Raw genomic sequence first — 19,800 nt, forward strand, 5'->3', positions numbered from 1 at the left:
AGAGATATTCGCGTGACTTTTCTGGTCTCCGCCCGAGTCGTTATTCTGGGATGCCACTCGGTATCGTCATTGAATTTGAGCTTCCGGGCGACCCCACAGAAAAAAATGAAAGCATTTCGTAGCGTGCAGAATCCTAGCGAAGGCAGGCAAGGCAAGGAAGGCACCACTCCAGCAGCAATTACTGAGCATCGAGGTTGCACTTGATTCGAATAGGCGGCTGTCAGTTGCCTTGAGGTAGAGCGACAAGGCTTTGCTCCATTTCGCTAGGAACATGCCCAGCATCGGAATGCACGAGCTTTTAGGGAAGGAGGGTCATAGCCGCATTTAATAAAACGCGACCTGAGATCATTTCGGAGCCGTTTCTCGCGTGGAAACACTAGAGTGGGGCTAGTGTTCAGGACCTCGACGCGGTGTGCTGGGCCGCAGGGAGGCACGACGTGATCATTCGTCCAAGCTCCTGAGGTCTTAGTGCCCCCGTCCGGTCAGAGCCCCACAAATCCTTCCCACACCGCGTCAGATGCGTCCACGACGCCGACTTGGTGCAGCGTTTTGTGGGCTGTGCGCCGTCGCTGATTTGCGGAGGCCCCAGCGTGCAGCTCGCGGGCAATGCAATCGACTTGCTAATCGCCTGCGTTCACCAAATCACCGCGCCTCGAGCTCGGGTTGCATGAGCGGAGGCTTCCCACAGCGTCCAGGGCCCACTGACCAGAGTCTTGGCACAGACTCGCCAGAGGCTTGCCCTTGCTTCCCCCGCTCGCGATCCCGTTCCCCCTTTTCCCATTGGAACGGGCCTTTCACGCGGACGGTTTTACCACGAAAAGGCACGTCGAGCAGCCCAATATAGACCTGCAGCTAATCCGGCGAGCTGTCTGGCGCCTGAGCGTGTGAGTGCCACTCGATCCATTCCACCGCGCCCACACTTGACTCTCCCTCGCCCATCCCATCCCCCACCTCTGTGTGGTCTGCCATCTCTGCCAGCCCAATCTCGGCCGATTTCCCGTCTGCCACTGCCCACTCCCCCATTTCCAACTGTCACTGCCGTCCTTCCACAGCATTGCCATCGACGGCGCTTCCTCAGACGCGGCCTCAGATTTCCGGCATGCGCTACACATGCTCGACGACTCTTACCTCGCAATCGACTCTCGCTGACTTTGTCTCGCCTCGCTGCTCGCTACCTAGCTCTGCCTGCAATTCGAGTGCTGTTCCCGCTACCCACCACAGTGCTACAGTACTACGCATTACGGGATCCGTACACGTCGAGCGCACCGGGCCTCGTCGGGAGCGACCGCCTCGTCAATCCGGCCCTCCAGCAGACCGCCCTGTGCAATAAGAATAGCGCACATCCTCGCACCAGCCGCTCTCTTGCCACCTCTCGTCTCTCTCCTCAATTCTCGCTACTCCTTATTCTGCAGACCGTGTCTGCAGTATCCTTTCGAAGCGAGAATCGTTCTGAGGCGTCAAGAAAATAAACAAGTCTGCTCAACTACTGGTCTGACTTCCGTGTCGTCCGTCCCTCTGGGAAGGTAGTTGGGCTCTTGGGTTCAACACACCGTACCCCACAGGGAGAAATTGGGCTGCCGAAGCCAAACAGCTGCTGGCTCTCTACACTCTTATCCTGCCTGCTGAAACTCTATCCTCTTCACTACCATGGCGACCTTGGCCCGTCAGCCGTTTGCTCCTCTTGACGGAGCTCGATTGCAAACACTCACGAGCCTTAAGAACCGCCAGAATGGTACGTTGCTGCTGGACCCTACTGCCTACCGTCTACATGCCAAATTATGTGCACACACAAATGTTATCCCAATATCTACCGCTATTCCCCCTAAGAACACAAGCTGTTTCCTTCTCCCCAGTCGGACTCCCTCAATACCAGTCCCAGCTCCCGCCGAATTGGCCGCCTTGCTAACTCGCCGCAGCTGTTTCGAGCGCTCCCGTCAAAAGGAAAGCCTCTGAGGTGTTGGACGCAGATGACTTTGAGAACGTCGACCCGAGCAACTTTTCAAAGCGGTCTAAGGGCGCTGGCGCCGCTAGCGCGTTCTCAAAGGACTTCTTCAAGCCGTCTTCGTTTGTTCTCACAAAAGCCACCTCGGCGCCAAGCCTACCTGTTGTAAAGGATGTTCACTCTAGCGCCCCCAGCAAGATCGCGCCAACCAGGCCGAGGAGCATGCTCCAGCCCAAATCTCCAGCTGCTCGGCTGAACACCAGCATTACTACTTCGTCATCTCTCACGGCTCCGGCCGGCCGTTCGCCGACTCGGGGCTCCAAGCGGATTGGCATCCTGTCTCGGCGCCGCACCCAGCGCGTGGACCCTCCGTCGTTTAGCCTTGGAGCGGTCCCGTTCTCGCTCGATGCTGCCCTCAAGGGCACCATCCCGAGCTACACGGGCAGCCACAGCAAAGCCAGCTCCGACTTGCTAGCTAAGCCAGAAATGAAGTCTTCGTGGTTCTTCGAGATCCACGAGGACACGCCTGAGCAGGAGATGACCAACTTGCTCCAGCACAGCACATGCACGCTTGACATCAGCAGCGACGAGGAGTCGGAGAAGCGGGCGCGCCGCGACAATGCCGAAGGCCGCGACAAGGAGAACATCCCTCCCAGCGACGACGTGAGCCAGACATCGGCGCGAGCCGCGCGAGCGACGGCTGCTGGGGCGGGCTTCGACGACATGATTGTCGAGAAACAGCGCGGGCCACTGGTCGAGATGAACGCTGCCGACTACTATGCTGATGGGTGCGACTACACGAGCGTTATCCTTGTCCCCGGCGACGACGAAGAAGCCGAGACCGTCGTCGATGAAACAGAGCAGGCTCCTCTCATCGAGGCCGATGCCGAAACCAAAGCCGGAGCCGAGGCCGAGGCTGAAGCTGCGGCGGAAGCTGAGCGGCTCAAGTACTTGCTCGCCGATGATACGTTTGAGTTTGCGCCCAAAGTCCAGCTCGCCGACCTGGAGGCCGTCAGCGTCGATGTCATTATGGGTAAGGACGATCCGGCGGCCAAGGCCGCTGTTCTGCAGCCAATTGATGGCACCGGTGAGAGTTTTGAGCTCTGGGAGAGCGGCAGCGCTAAGGATGAGGTGTCGCCGCCACCGTCGCCGGCTCCAATGGCGGCGGAAGATGTGCCTGAGGCGTTTTCTTGTTGAGTTGTGATGCATGTGATATGATTTTCCCCCGTACTTTTTAGGGCTGTCTGCTTTTGGGGGTTCTGGCTTCCTTGCTTTTTATACGTTTGTGCTCAGGATTTGCTTTGCGCTCGTAATACAAATACCCTGCCTACATTGGGGATCTGGGGAGGAAGAAATGACAATGGAGTTATGGGGGCAGTATCTTTGGGAATAACCTGACGATAAAATCTCTCAGTACACCCCACTGCACAATTAGTTCAGGTGCTTGTATGTTAATGAGGCCTCAAGTTTGTTCATTCTGATACGTACTTCAGCGGCATGAGAGAGTGAATGCCGAGTCTGGTGAGTTATGTACACGGTAATGGCTGGTTGATGCGCATGTGCCCTCGTGTTCCACCCATTCCACTTCCTCCTACTCATAAGTCCCCCCCGCTCTCTTCCTCTTCCTCCGCAACCGGGCTTTCCAGCGATCTGTCTTGAACCTTGGATCACTCGCAAAGGCTAAAGCTAGTGCATGAGTTGGAAACGTAGTTGAAGGTAAGCTCTCCTCTGGTGACATCGTTGCTATATACCGGTGTACTTCCGCATGAGTTGCAGCCGTGGTCGATGATCTACTGACTAAACATCTTGATCTCGGCACTAGTAAGCCAGACCGAGGGGAACAGGTTCTGCGTAAACGCGCAAAGGTTGCCAGAGACGCAGCCAATCTGCTGCTGGCTGGGGTTGTACTGCACGTTGTCGTTGAGACCTTGGAGCACACCAACAAGCTCGCGAGCTGATCTGCTGATTGGCTGCTACCTTGACAGTTGATGTCGACTCTGGCAACGCTGGCGAGAATGGTGGCCTAGAGACTTAGTTGCGAGAAGGTGACGAGCATCATGGTGGATGTGGATTTGATGTTGTGGCTGTTTGTTGTCGGGGATGAAGATGAAGATGTATGTGTGTGTTTGTGATGTGTGTTTGTGATGTGCTCAGCTTGTGATCGTCCATATCGTGCGAGCCGGTCCCCCTTTTATAGTTGAAGATACTATTACTTACCTCAACCCTTTCTCTTGTCCCTTCGCCTCCTCGTGATGCGCGTTAGACATTGCCCAAGCCCCTATTTCTCTCCCTTGACCTCTCCGTGATGCGCATTGGCGATCGTTCAAGGCTAGTCGTCTGGGTCCGGTTACCAAGCAAATTAATTACTAAGCTGCCCAGACCCGCAAGGGCTCTCACCCAGCTGGAGACGGGGTCAAGATTGTTGAGGCTTGCAACAGCGGCAGCGGCAGCGGCAGCGGCAGCGGCAGCGGCAGCGGCAGCGGCAGCGCCAACAAAGACTCGCCACTCCATTCGTGCATGAAAAGATGATTAGACTGCCTGGTTCTGTGAAACACGCAATGTGAGGCGGACATCTGTGAAGAGCCGAACACGGTAGAACTAGGCAGTAGCTGGTTGGATTGGTGGTGAACGGGGATCTCACTGGTTCTATATAAGTGGCCCACGGCCACCTTTTTCTTCAGTCTACAGATACATCAACAATCATCACTTGAACCACCTGTTTTTCGGCGTGCAGTTACGCCCTGTTGCTTCCAGTACAGGTACCTGGTGACTCCAACACTCACATTGCACACGAGAGAAGAAATGGATAATCGAGCGGCGTAGAGTTGGGTCGGTGTAGGCACCTAGGTAGACCAGTGTAGACACCTAGGTGAGGTAGGTACCTACCTACTTCTGCAAGCCTGCGAGCATCTGTCCATTTGAATCCGGCGTCTTTATGCTGTCGGCCGGCCAAATATCATGTCGTGTGTAAGCCAAGTGCAAGTTCAAGTTGAGAGGAGCTGGAGTCTAATAGACGCGCCCCCTTCTGTTGCGCTTTGCTCGGGAATATGTGGTCCTTGGCACTACTTACGGCTCTCAGGCTGTTTGCCACTACGCGAGGAAGAGGTCTGTCAGCAGTCAGCACTAGGGTAGGGCCAATGAGTACCCTTTTTTTTCTCCCACTTCAAGATTACCTATCAGTAGTTGTTTCATATAGATACCTACTCTCAAAGACTTGGAGTTTCAAACAAGAAGAAAATAAATAAGCATCTGACATGGTTGCAGTTTTGAGAACAATTATCCACCCCTCTGAGTCCCTGACTAAGGTGCCGCCTGCCTTGTCGGCTGCGGTCATGTGGGCCGGTTTTGGAGCTATTATGACGAGCAAGGCCATGTCTTTCTCTGACAGGCGGCTATGCTTCATACTAATCGTCATTGATTAAATACGAGATGCAAATAATATGATTTGCTGCGGTAGAGAGGCTCTGTGGATGTCTTCCAATGACCGGCTGGATGAATACGCGGAGTCGCGGAGCTGCTAGGCTTGAGACGATTTAATGGGATCAAGATGCAGGATGGGCGATATGTTTTGTGTTGTAATTATGGATCTATGGCTTTAATGCTGTCGATTGATGCTTGATTATGTGCAACTTGGAGCGCCAGCCGGACTTGCTTTCTCCTACCGCTTTTGTTCGGATGCTTCAAGAAGTTGAGAGAAAATTGAATATTCTAGCTTCTTGTCATAATCACGGTTGGTTGCACACGCCACGTGCTTGCAATTGGCTGGCGTGTCTAACTATTGATCAGGAGGTTGCAAGTTCAAGCCTTCCGGAGGAGCACAGCTTTAAGCTTTTTCTGGCCCGTGATCAAAGTTGACAGTGGCGTGAAGGGTCTTGAATTGTCTGTCTGAATCCAATCTCATAATACAGGAAAGAAGGCCTTTTATGCTTCCAATAAAAGGACAAAGGAAACCTGGTTCAACAGTCTGTTCAGTCGTACTACGTAAGGGACTCAGCCGTAGCAAGGGAGGAAAAAGAGGGCATTCGGAAGTCCAGGAGCTCGAAAAAAGGGATCAGGGCTGAAAGTAACGAATGAAGGGATATGCAGGGATGTGACTTGACAATGTGGCTCAAAAGTGTCTCAAAAGTGGGCGACACTTTTGTCTGTCTCAATTGACTTTTTGTTGTGTGACAGTCTCGTGGTTGTTCTATAACCCGTCGGCGATATGGCGAACAAGGACGTTTGCAATGACAATGTAATGGCATTGCTCAGCTATCGCGCCAAGACGGGCGGCGCGCACGGAGGTGCAGCGGATGGCGCCTTGAGCTCGCATTTCCGAGTCGTTCAGATGGCGACATGGCTCTATTTTGCTGGCGGCTGGTGGCAACCCGCCGGCAAGTGCAAACAACCCCCACAGGCTCTGCAGGCTCTGCAAGCTTCTAGAAGCCAGGGGAGGGGCGGATCGACGCCATCACTACCGGAGCTAGCCCGTTGCGGCAGTTGGCCGAGAAGCTGCCCATCGGGCGGTTGCATCTCAACGTCCAAGTCGAGCGACTCAGGCGGCTTCTGTGCCCGCGCCGATAAGCAAGCGCACGCAACCTCTTGGCGCGCGACAACGAGGCCACTCCGGTACCAGTACCTGCCCGATCCAGGGCCCGCCGTGCGCCTGTGCAGTGAGCCTCCTGCTGCTTTTGGAAACACGCGCCTGGGCATCGTCAGTGATTCGACTGCCTACCTGGCGGCAACTAGGGAATCAACCCTCTCAGTCTTTCTGCTTGCGAAGCGAGCAGCTGAAAGCGAGCGGAAAGATGGGTAAAAAAGCTGGGCATCATGAACACCAATACGATATTTAAGGGCCTGCCCAAGATGGCCGTGTCCTCTTGGTCTGCTCAGCTTTATTGTCCCCCTCAAGGCCCAAACAAGATAGAACAAGATGCGCATTCAAGCATTGGTTGCCTCGCTGGCCAGCTCGGCCTGTCTGGTTGCCGCCGTGCCTGCCACTGGAAAAGCGGCTGGCCTGCGGCTCATCAAGACGTCCCCGACTTCGCCGGGCAAGTGGGTTACCGACGAGGATAAAATCTCAAAGTACACGGCCAAGGGCATCAACTTTGTCGACATTACCGACATCACGGTAAGTTCAAGTCTACGCATGTTGCTAATCACTGTGATTGTGTCTCGAAGCTAAGCCCATGCCAGGACAATGAAGTGCTGTCTTCCCTCTCCACCCCTGACACGGGAGAGCCGGCCTTTTCGATCCAGGCCGTCACCTACCCGACGAGCGTGAGCCACCAGACGGTGGCCAACCCGCTGATTGCTCAGGTTTCTACCACCCAACCGAAGAGCTGGCTCACGACTCTCACCAAGTACGTGTCTCTTTTCTTTTTCACCACCGGGACACTATATAGCACCCATCCTTCTAACCAGTCTATACTCCGCCAGCTTCTACAACCGCTACTACAAGAGCACCTACGGAACGCAGGCCGGAACATGGTTGTTGAGCACAGTGACGAGCGTCGCGTCGGCGAACCCGGCCATCACTGTGTCCCAGTTCACCCACTCCGCCTTCAACCAACCGTCCATCATTGCCAAGATCCCCGGCAACACCACGAACATCGGTACGCCACCCCCTCCCCCTCCCCCTCCCCCTCCCCCTCTCCCTCTCCCTCCCTTTCTCCCTCTCCCTCTCCCTACTCCTCTCCCTCCCCCTCTCCCTCCCCCTCCCCCGTCTTCGCCAACTAACAATGTCCCAGTGGTCGTGTCAGCACACTACGACTCGACAGGCGGCTCATCGACAGCCCGCGGGCCAGGGGCCGACGACAACGGGTCGGGTGTGGTGGTGATCCTCGAGGCGCTGCGGGTTCTGGCCAACGCCAAGTTCAAGGGCAAAGACTCGCTCGAGTTCCATTTCTACGCGGGCGAGGAGGGCGGCCTGCTGGGCTCGGCGGCCGTTTGGGCCAACTACAAGGCCGCCGCCAAGTCCGTGTACGCCGTCGTCAACCAGGACATGGCCGGCTACTCGCCCAGCGGCAAGATCTCCATCTATACCGACTACGTCGACTCGGCCCTGACCGCGTACACTCGCATTGTGGCGTCCGCGTATACCGGCACCACGACCAGCGACGCCTGCGGCTACGGCTGCTCTGATCACGCCTCGGCGCGGTCGAATGGTTTCCGTGCGTTTCCTTCCCTCTCTCCCTACCTACCCCGTTCAAATCTGCTGGTTGGTATAATTGTGGTTCAAGGCACTGGAACTGACAGTTTGTGTCTGCAGCTGCGGCCTACGTCTGCGATGAAGTCATGAGCACCTCGGACCCGTACATCCACTCCTCGAGCGACGTGAGTTCTTTTTCCTCGCGCAAATCAAGACTCCGCCTGATCATTCGGCCTGGCTGACAATATTCGCAGGCATACTCAACCATCATGTGGGACGCGGTGCTCCGGCACGCCAAGTTCACCGTCGCGTTCCTTGTCGAGGCGTCGTACCTGTGAGGGGCATGGGGATGTGACGGGGTGGGAGCATATTTGGATGTTTTGGATGAGATCTCTTGGCTTGATATCAGACCGATATGGATATTGTGGCTACGTGTGGAAATGAGAAATGGATTACGATGAACATTCACAAATGTGACAGCTTTGGGTCTTGGTGCACAGTCCTCGCTCCTGTATGTTGCCAATGAACCCGAAAGCCTTGCATCACTGTGGTTGTGATGTTGCATCAATGCTGCCCGCGATCTTTTCAGTTTGGCCATTCCCCGTCCACATTGTCAATTCATCACACCACTGTCGCAAAATGACGATTCTTCTTATTGTTGATAACTACTATCTTGCCCAACCAACTGCTGAACCAAGACCAAAACTGCTCTCACACCCGGACCCAGAAACTGCCCGATAGTACCTGAACGCTGACTGCAAAGTTTGAGACATTTCCTACCCAGCCATACCGAATCCTTTCTTCCTGCTCCCTCCACAATTGGCGGCTGTCGTATCCTATCCTCTCTCCAAGTCGGTTTCAACGAGCAGCGTAATTGGAAGAAAGTGGGAGCTGAACCCCCTGAGCAGATGTGACAGGGTTAGGCGGCGGGTTGCTGGGGCGACCAAGAATCCGCGAACTGTGGCGGTGTTGCCGTTCGACGCTGGTATCTCCCCCCTCCCCCCCCCCAAAAAAATTGCTCCTATCTCTTCTCGTAATACTCACTAGAGGTGCTGCTGGAGGGGTTGCAATACTTTGCAGACTTTTCCCGCTCGAAACCGCGCTTCGCCAGGCTTCTGCAGGAGAGATAATCAGACAGTGAAGATCCTCGAGGCGGCGTCGTGTCGAGTTCGGGCACTGGGCCATTTGCGACGGCCTCGCGACTCCACACACGTCCTTCTAAACTGGCAGCAGGGTGTGCGTGGGGCAGTACTGATCCCAAAAGACATGCTTCCGGAGACTCAGCACCCTGTGGTTTGGCTGGCGGTAGTCGGCGCAGTGAATTAACATCCATTTGAATTGGCAGCCCTTTGGCATGCAGTGTCTGTAATGCCAGATGTCGTATTGGCACATGTTGCGTGGTTCTCTAAAAAAAAAAAAAAAGCGAGGTGGCTCCCGAAAATTTGCTGTCAATGTTTGGCGGCTAGTTCAGCTTGGTGGTGCGGACTCGACAAAGGCTGTCGATTGGGGAAACTGCCTTGTCAAGTACGGATAGAAGTGACGGAGCTGGGAAATGGCAAGCGCAGAACGGGAGAGACGGTCTTGCCTTAGGTAGGTACTTGCCCTGGAGGTTCCTTCCTCATTCTAGGTTGGGTTTGGTGCTCGATTATTTTGAACGTCGTGAATAGCCTCTCGCGGAGCATGAAACTATTAGTTTAGGATGATCAATTTTGAATCAAGTTTCAGGAACCACTAGAGTTATTTTATGAGGTTTTCTTCTCTAGGACAAATTGTGGTGGAGTATACTGTTTTGCCTTCCCGTAACGCTGATCACATTTTGAACTCCACCACCATATCTTCCATGGCTAGGCTAGCTGAAAGAAACATATATCACGTGCCCCTGACATGACACAGGGTTGGGGAACCTTCCATCCTAACCGATCAACTTGGGGAACAATGGTACAAGTCATGGTCAAGCTGTTTGCTGTATCAAACTTCTCTTTTACAAAGCTTGATGTGCTACAGCAATAGAAGGTTATGGCTAGACTCGATGGGGAGTCTGTGATAGGCAACGAATATGTCGGTTAGCATATCTAACATGAGACACCATTAGGAAGAACGAGAAAGGAAGCAAAAGCAGTGCCCTTGCTGACTTGTCACGAAAGGAAGCTTTGTTGATCTGCGTCTAAGGACACCAAGTGCCCCGCAATACCTCTCGGGAGAAGCAACGAAACGGTATTACAACGCCTAACGATTTGAAATCAGGAAAGCTGTAATGTGCAGTGAATAGTGAAGACCAAGAAAAAATTTACCGTCCCAGAAAAAGAAAAGGGGTGGGGGGAAGAACGGAAGGGGGGAGGGTTGCCAAAAACCAATCCCTTCCCAGACAGACCACTGACAAACGGGTTTCACAGCTTTAACCATCAACCTCCGAACTTGTAGCCGGGCATGACAAAGCTTCTCATTTTGGTGTGGTTTCGGCTGGGGTGCAAATTGAGTCATTCAGCCTCACCTTTTACCCGACGCCTTCTTCTTTCTCTCGAAGTACTCTTCCATGTAGTGATCAGTGATCCCTACATAGCTCGTTTGTCTCAACTTACCGGAGTAGTTGGACCCTGCAACCTGGTGTGTTGCAACGTATTACGTTCGGAAGAACCTCAACTTTGCATGGTCGATTTGGAACGAATGCGCGGCACCTATGATAAACAACTTCCCATTTTCGCACATCTTCCCTGCTGGTCAAATGTAAGGTAAGTGGCGGCTTTGGCGGCTCCGGCGGCTCTTGAATTGCCAACGTCTCCAGCTTCCAAGGCTTTTTGGAGCGTCTGGTGCCTTAAATTTGGCTTCCCGGCGGAGACTTGGATGTAGGTGGCAATAAAACTAGCGAAATATGACTTTATAGCAGCTTGTCAAGCACGAAAGTAATGTTGGGTTCCTAGTAAAAGAATTCAGAGACGAGAGAAACTCCTCGCAGGTATATATAGTTGACGCTCCTCCTCGGTTTATGTCACGGATCGACTAATTGTGCTCTCGTGGGCTGACCTCTTCTCCACGAGCGTGATACTGCCTGCTGGAATCTCATCTTCCAAATCGAATCTCGAGAGCAGGTATTATGACTTTCTTTCTCAAACGCGGATTCTGCGGGGAATTGTCGTTCGGTATGCTCGTGGGGATATCAGCGGCCAGGAACCAAAGCGCCGTCTCTCCTCTGCAACCAGCCCTGTTGGAGGAAGTCGTTTTAACTGCTTGCGAGACCTGACATCTGGTGGTTCACGAGAGGCTCGCTTCCCATGCCAGAGTGGCCCGGTCGAAACATGGTGGCTCGAGTCGCGGTGTAGGCATGACTTGAAATCGACCCATCTTGTTAGTTATCTACAACACACGAGCATTTGAGCGCTCCTCTAGACGCACGCCTCCACGAAATAAATGTACTCGTAAGCAGAGCGGAGCGGTCCATGGGATCAAGGCGTGGTAGATTTGTAGCAAACAAGCTCTAGCATCTGTCGGTCTGTGCAACGTTGGCCCTGTCGTCATTTCGTTTCACACGCCATCAGGAAATAGGCGCGCATGAATGTGGCTGGCCTTTGATTAGCCGAGCACCCCACGTAACGGTCTTCCGGGTCGAAATAGATTGAGCTGTCCCTGAAAGCTGGGAAGGGGGCTGCCAAGGGCTGGGGGCAAAATGCCGGTCCCAGTTGCCGGCGGTTGAGGCTACCAGCATTGCCTAGGGACGCAAGGGGCAGATGGGCGCCTATTGGTGCGATTTTGTACTTGGGTGTTGGACAACCCAGCCTCGACTGGATCCATGTTTATTAAGTCGTAAAAATGTATGAAGCCGAGAGGGAATTGGCGCCGATGAGGGGTTCGTGCGCGACGCCGCGTCATTTTGGCTTGGCCGGAGGATACCCGATCGAGTACGCTGCTTGGCTTTGGAGGTTGCTATTAATCAACTGCTCGTCTCTGCTCTCTACTCCATTGCATAGCTCTCTGCCTTGTCTTTACACAAACTTCAAAGCAGAAAATACCTGCAGTAATGCTCCAAATGAAGACTAAATCCATTATTATGGCTGTGTTTGTCGGTATTGCCAGCGCCTCTCCCACTCTCCTCCAGGAGCGCCAAGGCAGTGGCGCCGCTGTAAGTGTTCTGAGCGGCCTGGCTAGTTGACCATGGGTTCTATCACTGCAGCTAATACCGTGAGATCTAGGCCAGCGGCGATGGACCATACGGCGCGGTGGTAGGTCATTACAGATTGGTTTGAAGGGCAAAGAAAAGAAAGAAAAATAACACGCCGCCACAGGCAGTCTCAACCGACGCGGCTCTCGCCGATCACTCCATTTACATCCCCACGGCTAGTACTGGGACAACCAAGTGGCCCGTTATGGTATGGGGCAATGGCGGCTGCTCGAGCGACGGGGCCTCCAACGCTCGCTTCCTCGGTGCCGTGGCGTCGTACGGCTACCTCGTCATTGCGTCGGGCGCACCCGGCGGCCGCAGCCAGACTGCCGCAGCTATGATGACGGCCTCGATCGACTTCACCGTCAAGGTGGCGGGCACTGGCAGGTATGCCAACGTCGACGCTACCAAAATCATGGCCGCCGGGTTCTCGTGCGGCGGAGTCGAGGCCATGGCCATGAGCTGGGACCCGCGTGTCAAGACCATCGGCATCTTCTCGTCGGGCCTGCTGACCAACTACACGGCCGCCTCGACGTTCACCAAGCCCGTGGTCTTCATAATCGGCGGTTCTGGCGATGTTGCCTACCAAAATGTGAACATGATCTCATGTGTGAACTAGGCAAACACCGAGTCTTTGGCACTGATACGTTCCCAGGCTGAGCGCGACTTCAAGGCTCTCCCAGCGACCACACCGTCCTGGAAAGGCAACCTCCCGCTGGGCCACGGCGGAGACCTCTTCCAGCCCAACGGCGGCAAATTTGGCCGGGCTGGCATCGCCTGGCTGGAGTACGTGTTCAGGGGCAACGAGACTGCAAAGAGGTACTTTCTGGCCGATGGTTACAAGGTCGACGGATGGCAGGTTGAGACGCACGCGCTAGACCAGCTGAAGCCATTCATCTAGGATGAACCGTTCAGACAGGGCAACGCTTCTTCTTCTCCTGTAAAGAATTCTGTTGTGCTCTGTTGTGCACGAATTAGGTACCTAGCCAACACATTTTACAATATGAGAGAAAGGAATACAAGGCCATGCTAATTTCAGGATGTCTTTACTTTCTAGCATGTGAGCCTTGGGTCGCTGTTGATGCAGATCCACGCCAGTAAACATAAAAGCCAGCTAGACGAGGCTAGCCCAATTTAATTACATCTATGCATGTCCCGGCTGGGTCTAAGAGCCTCTTTGTCTGGTCTTCTCGATTATCTCGTGCGAACAAGAGTAGTCGAATAGACACACGCCATTTGCCCAGGCTTATTACTTGGGTTCGTGCTGCTCGCAATATTTATTTAGGTGAATGTGCCCTAGAAGCTCCATATGGTGATCTAGAGCGCGGAGATCAGAGCACTCCTCTATATCTCACCCAAACTCGCAGCCGCTTTTCCTCCACGCGCACTTGTCGAAATGCACAATGTAGTAGTCGCACATCTCTCTTGTGTGGGTAATTATCCCAAAAGAGGCGTTTCGAAAACGACGACTGAAATAAGATACTGTGGCTTTTTGACGCAGAATTCTCCCGCTATTGGGCCTTTTGGATGTCTGGTTCTTGATCTAGTCCGATACTGTGCCTATCTTTCTTCGTGACCGGTAATAGGAGAGGTATGCTGAGATAATTGTACTGTTAACTGTGTTCTCGATTGTGGAATTACCTGGGTTGGGCAGTGACAATCTACGGCGAGAAGAAGAGCATGGCTTTATATAACCATTCCGGTTTAATAGGCATATATCGTACTCATAGGCGTGATATTAACTGAGCCGCCATTCGGCCAAGTCCAAGAACGACTTTTAGTATCCGATGTGACTGACTGGTACCACGGAAACGCTATGCAACAAGCTAATTAGCTAATAAATAGGCACACTAACATGACCCAACGTTGAATGACATAGAGTTACCAAGTCAGGTATGAACACCTGCTTCTAGACCTAACCCCAGATATCCTGGGCGTGGTTTTAAGCGTGACCAAGCTAAAGCTGATGTTCACGTCTTTATGCAGCTGGGAGCTCGGATTCAATATGCCGGGCGGCACCGCCAGCCCTCAAGCGACGACCTCGTTGTGTGCGGTTAATTAATGGATGCCTGGATTAATAACCGGTGGGGCGCAGCACGGAAGTGTTTTCTCTGTAGAGACCCTTGCTTGCGGCGGGGAGTGAATGTCTCGAGTCTGGCCTGACCCCGATAGCTTCTCCCGCCTTTTGTTTGTGTCTCAAAACACGCACCATGAGACACAAAACTAGACAAAATCCGAGCGCACTGTTATAGCCATGGCGGTGGGAGTTTGCATCCTCGGCAGTGAGCATGCTGTCTATGGCGCTTGTTTTTGGAATTCTCTTTAAGGTCAACAACCAGCCCCTCGACAGCTGGCCTCTGCCCATGCAGCCCAGCTCATTGATCGCTGTCTGCATGACAGTGGCAAAGTCGGCAATGCTCATGTCTGCTGCATCCCGCATTGGCCAACTCAAGTGGCGATGTTTTGGTAAACGTTCCCGTCCTCCTCGCGACCTGCGGGACTTTGACGATGCGAGCCGAGGCCCCTGGGGTTCGCTAACTCTACTTTTACGGAAGCCTGACATGTCAATCATCACTGTTCTAGCGCTTACGTCGCTTTTGAGTCTCGGGATTGAGCCCAGTGCGCAACAGGTCATGGGGTTCGGCTCGAAAGAGGTTGAGCTTGGCAATGTAACGGCTTCAGTGGGGATATCAACAACATCCGCTTCGACCTCTTTTGGGGTAACAAATCTTACGTATCCCATTCCCATCTTGTTCCGAGTGGCTATGGGCGTGCTGGTCGGGTCTGTCTTACCTGACGACATGCGCTGCCCAGCACCAGCATCGACATGCCGCTGGCCTGATTACACTACACTGGCCATCTGCTCAGATCTCCGAGACGTTACAAAGCTGACGACATCCGAGTGCAAGACGGAGCCACACGCTACAGAAAGCGCCGGGACCATGTCGTGCACATTTCAGTCCCCCGGCATGAGGAACCTCACTTCTCCTTTGACCATGACCTTCAATAGCTCGACACCATCAATCCCGAACTCTGAAGACGTCGCTGCAACACCATCCATAATTTCAGCGACCGATACTAGAGCGGGCGGCGTCGATGCCGTGGCCATGAATCTGGCATCAGAAGAGGCCGACTTTACAACACAAATTCCGCCCCGGTTGGTGGCCGTGGTATCCGGGTCCCCCTACTAGTTTTCCCAGACCGTCCGCGGTCTTTCGGCCGCCTCTAACAAAGCATCATATACTTCCAAAGCGACCGAGCGACTATTTCAGGTCAGTCAGCCGCCCCAGAGTCAAGCGAGGTTCCTGCTGGGTCCTCAGACTTGCGCTACTACCAGGCGAACTCGACCAGTGCAACTATGTTTACCACTGACAATAACTCGGAGACGAACCTGTGGATGTTTCTGCAGTATTCCATGACAGTTAGCAGGGTTTCAGGAGAAAGAAACCCCGCCAATTTCCACTTCATCCACGACCCCATCCACGTCTTCGGCGACTGGGACGGGTTTGCCCAGAACATGGATGCCGCGCTCACCAACCTGATCAGCGGCGACAACGCCCAGGCCACGGCGCTGGCCGGAACAGCCTACGCCACTGTGCCAACCAGGGTGTTATTTTGGCAGTGGCTGTCTCTGCCGTTGGCCGAGACGCTGCTTGTCGCTGCCTTGCTGGGCGTCACCATCGCAGTCTCGCGCAACATGCCGCCGTAGAAGACCTCGATCCTGGTCCCGCTGTTCCACGGCTTGGAGGAGGGCTGGGCTGTCGAGGACGGGACTAGCAGTGGTCTGGATGGCGAAAAGGCTGCCAAACAAGATTTGGAGGGAACGCTAGAGTAAAAGGCGAGAGATCTGCATGTGAGGTTGCTAGTGAATGACCATAATGCCGAGAAGAGACTGGGTCGCCGAGGAAGGCCCTCATACTGTTTCGAACAAGGTAAATACTAATATTCTATCTACTTGACTCACCGCTTGAGTCATAGGGGCGGTTAATGTCTTCGTTTGTTTCTACTTTAGTCATTTCTTAGAAACCCGCTGTTTTCCCACCATGACCAACAGCGTACTTGTGCCTTTCCTTGTTATTTAAATGGTTGGATAAGAATAGGTACCTGCCTATTTGTTAGTCGCCTTCGTCATCAAGGCAAAAGCCACAATCCGGGATTTGTGGTATGGATGTGGGTTATGTTTGCCTAATACTAGGATGAACTCGACCACTCGAGCAATTTAAAACTATACTACGAGCCACGATGACGAACCTGGCCGTTTTCGGCAGACCCTGTAGCAACGAGACAAGATTTGGCAAGCAAAATTTCCAGTATGCTGATAGTGGCGTGAGCAAACCATCTAGGTACGTGGCAGGTGCTGTTTCAGAGAAAAGATAGTCAATACGCAATTTAACGGTATATTTGTTCAACGGTTAAATTTGTTCAGTGGTAATGTAATCGGGGAACTGATTCTTCGGCTCTGCGATGAAAAGGCCCAAACTTATAAATATAGCTGCGCTCTTATTCCTGCCCTACTATGAAGAAGCATCCTCTTAAGCATAGCATCAACTCCACCCCGGCCAAGCTAGCAAAACCTACGAAAAACCCTCCAAACTTCAACACTTAACAATAGCCCAAATCCAAGCAGCTCGTACTCCACTGATGCCCGAAAGGCCAGAGCATCTTGACAAGCAGAGAAAGAATGTGCATTGAACAGTGGGTACAATATAAGGAGTGTCTGCCCGAAGTCTGCACTGAAATCATCATCCTCAATCCATGCGACCACCAGAACCATAAGGGCCACCACAATACCATGAGTCGCATAGTTCAAATTCTTGATATCAAATGCTATAAGTATAGTCACCACTAGTGGAAAATGGGGTCACGGGTAGAGCGCGTGGTTTCTTTTCTAGTCTTGGCTACCTAAATAGAGATGTGAAGCCCGGCGTCCATACTCTGGACCCATTCTAGCAACCTGCATTGCGTTGCGTTCAACCACTCACGTTTATGTATGTACTGTACTACGCTTGGGAGGTCGCTCCTAAAGTAGAGAAAAGAAACCAAAACAGTATCGCTAGCGCTACTTCCCACAGATACTCAACGGCCAGTGAAACTAGTCCAAGTCAGCGACTAGTGTTTATCCATGCTAATCCGCTGCTGAAATCTAAAACCAAACCATTATCACGCCTTTGCTTGCTTAATTGGAAACCACCACCAAAGGAGTGCGACTAGACGGGGAATCTTGGATTCTTTCTATCGGTCACAGGATGCCAAGGGGGGATCCCTGATCGGATAGAAAGAAGGATAAAATAGAATTTAATAATTTCGCTAAATAGTAAAAATAAATAGTCAAACCAAGGCGTCGATATCGTGTAAGCAACTCAAGATCTAGATCCCCAGAAGCACAGCTAAGAGAATACATAAATCATAGTCAAATCCCTCTGCCGAGAGTCATAGTTCACGTGCCTAGACTAGCAAGTTACACCGTAAAAGGATCGCGCTACACTAGCGCTCGACGGCGTCAATCTCGCTGTCGTCCTTGCCGGTCGTGTCTAGGTCGGCCTCGAACTTGATCTGGATGTCCATGACCTGCCGGAGCTGGTGGTAGTCGAGTCGGTTGCCCTTGTAGTTGGCCAGGCTTTTGGCGGTGCGCACAATGTTCTTGATCTGGCGGCCGTTGAGGCGGGCCTCGGCCAGGCTGCGGCAGCTGGCCTCGCTGATGTCGGCGCCGCCCTCGATGCGGCCGAGGAAGTTCTTCCACACGCGGAACCGGCTCTCGGCCGGCAGTTCGTCGTACTTGAGCGGCACGTGGATGCGCGACTTGAAGGCCTCGTCAAACGTGCGCACGCGGTTCGTCGTCATGAACAGAATGCCCGAGTAGTACTCAAGCGTGCGCAGGAAGATGGACACGAGGCCGTTGCGGTCCATGTCGTGCAACGAGCGCCGCTCGAGGAAGACGTCAGCCTCGTCGATCAGTAGCACAGCGTTCCACGTCGACGCGAGGTCGAGCGTGCGGGCCAGCTGCTCGTCCAGCTCGCTCGGCGTGTTGCTCAGGTCGCCCGACGACACCATGTACAGGGGGCGGCGGCTGAACTCGGCGACGCACTCGGCCGTCAGCGTCTTGCCGACGCCGGGCGGGCCGTGCAGCACCAGAATCAGGCCCTGACCCTTGCCCTTGATGATGTCGTCAAAGTCCCTCGTGCCGGCGGCAGCTGCGGTGGCGCGCTGGATGTGCTCGGCCACGAGGGCCTGCACTAGCTCTTTCTGCTGGTTCGGCAGCACGAGCTGCTCGAAGCACTCGCTGTTCCACTCAATCTCGCGGATCTTGTCGACGGCAAACTCGAGGAACTTCTTCTCGCTGAAGGAGAAGCCGCGCACGAGGGGCGAGGCCATCAGGCATTGCTCGTCGGTTAGCGGGGCTAGAGTGGGCTTGGCTTTGGCCGCTCCGCCCTCGCTGACGAGATCCCAGTCCTCCGTTTCGAGCGCCAGGTTGCGCTTGGCCGAGTCGCTCTCTTCGTCGGAAGCGACGGGAAGCCTTGGGAATTCTTCGTCGAGATCAAAAGCCTCATCGGCCTCGATGCGATGGAAGGTATGCGTGTCGACCATGACCTGGCCGTTGATGTTGTACCTCGCGCCGGTGACGTCAAGAGCGATGCCCTTATACGCGCGGAGGTGCTGACCAGCAAGCGACTCCCACTTTCGGCCGCGCGCAGTCAAGGTCTCGGATACAGCCTCATGCCTGGGGTGCATTTGCAGCGGAATGGCAGAGAGGTTTGCAATTGACTTGACGCCGGGAAACTGGTCGACTTTGAAGGTATGTTGCCGGGTGCCAAAGTTCTCGCCGTCGAAATCGACAAATTGACCAGTCAACTCCATAGCGGGCGCGTCACCGCGGTCGTAGTTGTAACTATGAAGCTTGAAAACGCACGGCTGGCCCAGATTGCTGCTGAAGATCAAGGAACCAGGCTTGAAGATGGTCCAGAGGTTGACGTACGAGACCAAGCCCTGGCTACGCAGGTTGTTGCTGTCTCTGATGACATCCTCGAACTCTTCGTTAATGAAGTTGAGCAAGATGGGAAGGTGGGCGGCGCCGGCCGAGCCGGGCTCCTGGTCGGCAAGGGCGGCACGCAGCTCGTCGCGGTAGTGGAACAGAGAATGGCAGGGAAAGTCGACAGTGACCTGGTTGGTCCAGAAGTTCTGGCCCGGGTAGGACGAGCCAATGATTTTGGCGAGCAGGCCCTTAAGGACGAGCGAGTTGATGCGGAGCGTGGTGCGCTCGACGTGTTTGTTCTGCTGGTCGTAGTGACGGGTGACGCACAGGGCAAACTTCTCGTGCCAATTGATCTTGTTCGCAGGCAGCTCCTCGTCGTCCTTTGGCTCGGTAATGTACATGCGGCCCTTGGAGGTCCAGCGCTTCTCGAGATGCTTCAGCTCTAGCAGCATCGGGGTCTCGCTGTCCTCGAGCTGGGCGATGCGTTCCTTGTCCACGTCGGTCAGATGGGAGCTCATCTCCTTCTCCTCGGTCTCGTCTGGCGGCTGGCTGGGGTCGACGAACATCCTCGGCATGGGACGGCCAGACGGATGCATGGGTGGTGG

At 53.9% G+C, this 19,800-nt stretch overlaps 6 protein-coding genes across 6 annotated transcripts; 4 read left to right on the forward strand and 2 right to left on the reverse strand.

Annotated features, from left to right (window-relative positions):
- Nucleotides 1-1,647: 1,647 nt before the first annotated feature.
- B0T26DRAFT_638131 (uncharacterized protein) lies at nt 1,648-3,139 on the forward strand (the record flags this gene model as incomplete). Its single annotated transcript, XM_060437000.1, has 3 exons — nt 1,648-1,736; nt 1,927-2,785; nt 2,882-3,139. 3 exons carry the CDS (start codon nt 1,648-1,650, stop codon nt 3,137-3,139), a joined length of 1,206 nt encoding a protein of 401 aa, XP_060301659.1.
- Nucleotides 3,140-3,732: 593 nt separating this feature from the next.
- On the reverse strand, nt 3,733-4,453 carry B0T26DRAFT_748966 (uncharacterized protein; the record flags this gene model as incomplete). Its single annotated transcript, XM_060445033.1, has 3 exons — nt 3,733-3,869; nt 3,926-3,965; nt 4,340-4,453. The coding sequence occupies 3 exons, from the start codon at nt 4,451-4,453 to the stop codon at nt 3,733-3,735; spliced, it is 291 nt and encodes a 96-aa protein (XP_060301660.1).
- A 1,901-nt stretch (nt 4,454-6,354) lies between these two features.
- On the forward strand, nt 6,355-8,438 carry B0T26DRAFT_699379 (uncharacterized protein). The gene is made up of 6 exons (XM_060441466.1): nt 6,355-7,052; nt 7,118-7,284; nt 7,361-7,536; nt 7,672-8,094; nt 8,193-8,257; nt 8,327-8,438. Exons 1-6 carry the CDS (start codon nt 6,855-6,857, stop codon nt 8,408-8,410), a joined length of 1,113 nt encoding a protein of 370 aa, XP_060301661.1. The 5' UTR covers nt 6,355-6,854; the 3' UTR covers nt 8,411-8,438.
- A 3,676-nt stretch (nt 8,439-12,114) lies between these two features.
- On the forward strand, nt 12,115-13,126 carry B0T26DRAFT_748968 (uncharacterized protein; the record flags this gene model as incomplete). The annotated part of the gene is made up of 4 exons (XM_060445034.1): nt 12,115-12,186; nt 12,257-12,286; nt 12,350-12,817; nt 12,881-13,126. 4 exons carry the CDS (start codon nt 12,115-12,117, stop codon nt 13,124-13,126), a joined length of 816 nt encoding a protein of 271 aa, XP_060301662.1.
- Nucleotides 13,127-14,990: 1,864 nt separating this feature from the next.
- Nucleotides 14,991-15,934, forward strand: B0T26DRAFT_748969 (uncharacterized protein; the record flags this gene model as incomplete). The annotated part of the gene is made up of 2 exons (XM_060445035.1): nt 14,991-15,382; nt 15,478-15,934. The coding sequence occupies 2 exons, from the start codon at nt 14,991-14,993 to the stop codon at nt 15,932-15,934; spliced, it is 849 nt and encodes a 282-aa protein (XP_060301663.1).
- A 1,775-nt stretch (nt 15,935-17,709) lies between these two features.
- On the reverse strand, nt 17,710-19,761 carry B0T26DRAFT_638967 (AAA family ATPase; the record flags this gene model as incomplete). The annotated part of the gene is made up of 1 exon (XM_060437094.1): nt 17,710-19,761. The coding sequence occupies one exon, from the start codon at nt 19,759-19,761 to the stop codon at nt 17,710-17,712; it is 2,052 nt and encodes a 683-aa protein (XP_060301664.1).
- Between the last annotated feature and the right edge of the window lie 39 nt (nt 19,762-19,800).

The sequence above is a fragment of the Lasiosphaeria miniovina genome, assembly GCF_030549165.1.
Source record: "Lasiosphaeria miniovina strain SMH2392-1A chromosome Unknown B0T26scaffold_2, whole genome shotgun sequence".
NCBI classification, from domain to species: Eukaryota; Fungi; Ascomycota; class Sordariomycetes; order Sordariales; family Lasiosphaeriaceae; genus Lasiosphaeria; species Lasiosphaeria miniovina.

What these genes read in the sequence shown, in the direction of transcription:
- B0T26DRAFT_699379 (XM_060441466.1), top strand. Translation starts at nt 6,855, where the DNA reads ATGCGCATTCAAGCATTGGTTGCCTCGCTGGCCAGCTCGGCCTGTCTG. An exon ending in CGGCAACACCACGAACATCG is followed by an intron (nt 7,537 to 7,671) that starts GTACGCCACCCC and finishes ACAATGTCCCAG; the next exon opens with TGGTCGTGTCAGCACACTAC. An exon ending in ACATCCACTCCTCGAGCGAC is followed by an intron (nt 8,258 to 8,326) that starts GTGAGTTCTTTT and finishes CAATATTCGCAG; the next exon opens with GCATACTCAACCATCATGTG.